This window comes from Pyrus communis, chromosome 9 (genome assembly GCF_963583255.1).
Source record: "Pyrus communis chromosome 9, drPyrComm1.1, whole genome shotgun sequence".
Classification (NCBI taxonomy): domain Eukaryota; kingdom Viridiplantae; phylum Streptophyta; class Magnoliopsida; order Rosales; family Rosaceae; genus Pyrus; species Pyrus communis.
This window is the reverse complement of record NC_084811.1, coordinates 19,644,708-19,648,581: the sequence shown is the minus strand read 5'-3', so window position 1 is coordinate 19,648,581 and position 3,874 is coordinate 19,644,708. Positions and strand designations below refer to the sequence as shown.

The window sequence follows — 3,874 nt, the reverse complement described above, 5'->3', positions numbered from 1 at the left end:
TTGTTGGCATTTTCATTCCTTATGAGGCAAGGACATGGCTAATTGTCTTAAGGGCTTTTGGTGGGAAAGAGGCTAAAATGGCGAAATTATCACTGGATTTGTAATTGTTTTGGATTTATTTTTTTCACAATGCAATATCACAATTTTCTTTTAATTACAGAGTAGAAGATTTTATATTCGATTGTCTACTTTGGCGTATTCTAACCAGAGTGTGTCTATTATGTGATTTAACCGAATCTTTATTAATTTTTTTTATCAAAGAACAGATTTTATTGAATAAAATCTAATAAATAAGTTTACATCATCCGCAAGATATTGTTGCAGTACCGGCTGATGAAAACTTTTATTTTATTTGGGACTCGCAATATCCAAATCGATGCCCATTCATGATTAACGAACCCATCTTTGACATATATATTCATGATCCGAGGCAATTTCTTGCGGCACCCAATTATTCGTTGACTTAACACGGCAGCAAAAAGACGACACAACAGCAGCTCGACCAAAAACTAGCTGGGAATAAAAAAAAACACTGCAACTAGTTCGACAGGACGAGGAGGAGGAGTCTGTCGGAGCGAAAATGGATCTCGAAGCAGGCCAACAGGTACTATGGCACCGCCCCGGTGATTCAATGGCTGCGCTTTCAGTCTCTTGAAATAGCCTCTCTTGCAGTTGCACACCAACTGTTTGACAAATTGCCCGACCGAAAGTTCAAAGTTCAAAGTTCGAAGCATGGGTATAAGATGGCCGAGGCTGCTAACACCCACACATCTCTCTCAGATTATACGAAAGCAGAAAAACCCATTGACGGCCCTCCAAATTTTCACTCAAGTGAAATCCAAGTACCCCAATTACCGTCACAATGGTCCAGTCTACGCCACCATGATCAGCATTCTCGGAAACTCTGGCCGAATTGCTGAGATGAAGGACGTGATTAACAAGATGAAAAATGATTCCTGTGAATGCAAAGATTCAGTTTTTGCAACTGCAATTAAAACCTACGCGCAAGCTGGATTGCTGGAGGATGCAGTGTCTCTGTTTAATAACATTTCCAAGTTCAACTGTGTGAACTGGACGCATTCTTTCAATACCCTTTTGGAGATTATGGTGAATGAGTCCAAGCTTGAAGCTGCTCATCGCATTTTTGTGGAGCATTGTTGTGGGTGGGAGGTGAGCTCTCGGGTTCGGTCCTTGAATTTGCTCATGCTTGCTTTGTGCCGGAAGGGTCGTTCAGATATTGCCCTGCAAATTTTCCAAGAAATGGATTATCAGCATTGTAATCCGGATAGGGAAAGTTATCGGATTTTGATGAGAGGGTTGTGTGAAGATAAGAGGCTCAATGAGGCAACCCATTTGTTGTACTCTATGTTTTGGAGGATTTCTCAGAAGGGTTGTGGTGAAGATGTTGTAATTTATAGAACCTTGTTGGATGCCTTGTGTGATAATGGGGAGATTGACAAAGCTGTCGAAATTCTTGGTAAGATATTAAGGAAGGGGCTCAAGGCCCCTAAGCGGTTTCGATACAATCTTGATCTCAGTTGTTATGGAAATGGCAAAGACACGGGAGGCGTGAAGCTGTTGATTAATGAAGCTCTGGTTAGAGGTGGGATTCCCAGCTTGGCAAGCTATAGTGCTATGGCAATTGATCTCTACAATGAAAATAAGATTGGTGAGGCTGACAAAGTACTCAAGGAAATGCGAGATAACGGCTTTAGGCCAACAGAGTGGGTCTTTGAAGCAAAGGTGGCTGCATTGAGTAGTGAAAAGAAAGTCGTTGAAGCAGTGGAGGTGATTGAAAAGGAGATGGTGGAGGCAAACTGTGTACCAACTCTAAGAGTGTACAATGTTGTGATTAGATGCCTTTGTAGTGAAGGGCAATCGGTTCTTGCCATTACATATTTGAAGAAGATGGAAAAGCAGGTGAGTTGTGTTGCTGACAAGAAAACTTATGGCATTTTAGTGGATGGGCTTTGTGAGGAGAGACGATTTCTGGAAGCAAGTCAAGTATTGCAAGAGATGTTGATCAAGTCACATTGGTCCTGTGCTGAGACTTACAGTCGAGTGATTAGGGGTCTTTGCTCAGTGGGCAGGCAATATGAAGCTGTTATGTGGTTGGAGGAGATGTTAAGTCGGGCTATGCTACCGGAGCATTTGCTATGGAACTCATTGGTGGCATCTGTGTGTTCTAACATAGCCAATGTTGAGGTTTGCTATGAGACCTATAACCGACTACGAAATTCTTAATTGTTTCTTGCTCTTATTTATGCATTTTCATTTGTGTACACCATCTAATTGGTAGTTATAGTAAAAGAAGACCTCTTTGTTCTGTAAAAATGAATTTTATATAACAACAGCATAGCTCTTCACTTTCGTATGATACTTCTTATGATTCCAAAGAGGGAACAAATTCGAAGGATTGTGTTTGTATAAAAAGGGTATGATTTGCTTTGAAGATATCTAATCCTTCTTTGTTATGTTTTGGATGCTGATGCTGTGGTATCTTGTTGTTCAATGAAATCTGATTTGATTTGTTAGGGAACAGAATATATATTCACAACCTATATGGTGAGATTTTTATTACAATGTGGCTCATCTTAAGGACACAATAAATGAAATTTGAAAAGTTCTAACATATTTTGTTGCAGAATTGCAGTGAGGGTCTTCTTGTTTTGACGGAATTTGGAAGACCGTTAATGCATGATCATCTTGTTACAGGAACAGATACCATATCAGACTGGTAATTCTTACTTGATAACCAATTTTGTGGTAGATATGCTACGACTTGGACTTGATTTTGGGTTTGATAGTCTAACTTTAACGTGATTGAAACCCTAGTCTGCTGCAAAATTCAAACCCAGCCCTGTAGCACACGCACAAACAGAACCTTGGACTTTCTAGGTACAACCTCCTATGAAATCCCTTACCTCATTATGGATGACAACCCCCACTCCTCTAATAGAGCCTCGGGACGGAATTGCCCCATCAACATTTAATTTTACTTCGTTCGGTGTGTAGTTAATAGATTAAATCAAACTCATCTAACAAAATTTAATAGAAACTACTGCTGCTTATCTCGAACGACCTTCTGCAAGGACTATTTCTGTAGAAGAAAAAAAAAGAAAAAGAAAAATTGGAATATCTCACTTTGCTATGTATCTATCGTTTACATCTTAACCATTTCGTTAATTGCCTTCATTGGAAAGGACCAACGCATGTCAAGATAATATGATAATTAAGACTTAGACGTTTAGGCATAATTTCATAGATTTATTTATTCACTAATGTTAAGAAGCTAGTTACGATTTTGTTGTTTTCATAATATTTTGCCAAGCTGCTCGTCCGCGGAAACTTTGATTACAGGCAAGTAATGTTTTGATGAAATATAATTATGTTTTCATACTGATGCTGCACTGCTGCTTCTTTGTTTTAGGCGTCCATTACACCACGCCACAAATTCGGAGGCAAATTACTCCTTTTTTTCAGTAAGGCTACGTTCGGGTGATGGACTTGTAAGTGCCAAGGGATTTAGGCTAACCGATGAAGAGATATACTAAAAACGGGGGTTGAGAAATGCTTTCCGTGATCATTTGGTCTTGTCGAGAACAGAACTCTTCCTGCCCATAGTAATCCGGACATAAGCTCACCTGAGCACTTTGTTTAATTTATAGGTACAAAACCAATCTTTTCGGCTTGCTCCGTTGCATAAATATCGATCAATCAGCATGATTTCCTGTTCCTTGCTTGCTTTCGTTTGAACACCGCGGCGTTGGGCTCAGTTAATCTGTCATCAAAGGCTGACTTCGCAACGTGGTTACCTAAGGGGGCATCCCTCGGCACCAGATTGACTTAACGCTCCTAGTAACCACGATACCGA

At 40.0% G+C, this 3,874-nt stretch overlaps 1 protein-coding gene across 1 annotated transcript; it reads left to right on the top strand.

The window, feature by feature from the left end:
- Nucleotides 1-719: 719 nt before the first annotated feature.
- Nucleotides 720-3,674, top strand: LOC137746194 (pentatricopeptide repeat-containing protein At1g05600-like). The gene is made up of 3 exons (XM_068486268.1): nt 720-2,205; nt 2,646-2,737; nt 3,431-3,674. Exons 1-3 carry the CDS (start codon nt 733-735, stop codon nt 3,552-3,554), a joined length of 1,689 nt encoding a protein of 562 aa, XP_068342369.1. The 5' UTR covers nt 720-732; the 3' UTR covers nt 3,555-3,674.
- The last annotated feature ends 200 nt before the right edge of the window (nt 3,675-3,874 follow it).

Bases quoted from the DNA above. Each gene is read 5' to 3' on its own strand.
- LOC137746194 (XM_068486268.1), top strand. From the start codon at position 733: ATGGGTATAAGATGGCCGAGGCTGCTAACACCCACACATCTCTCTCAG. The intron at 2,206-2,645 runs GTTTGCTATGAG...ATTTTGTTGCAG, and splicing joins CTAACATAGCCAATGTTGAG to AATTGCAGTGAGGGTCTTCT. The intron at 2,738-3,430 runs GTAATTCTTACT...TCTTTGTTTTAG, and splicing joins ACAGATACCATATCAGACTG to GCGTCCATTACACCACGCCA.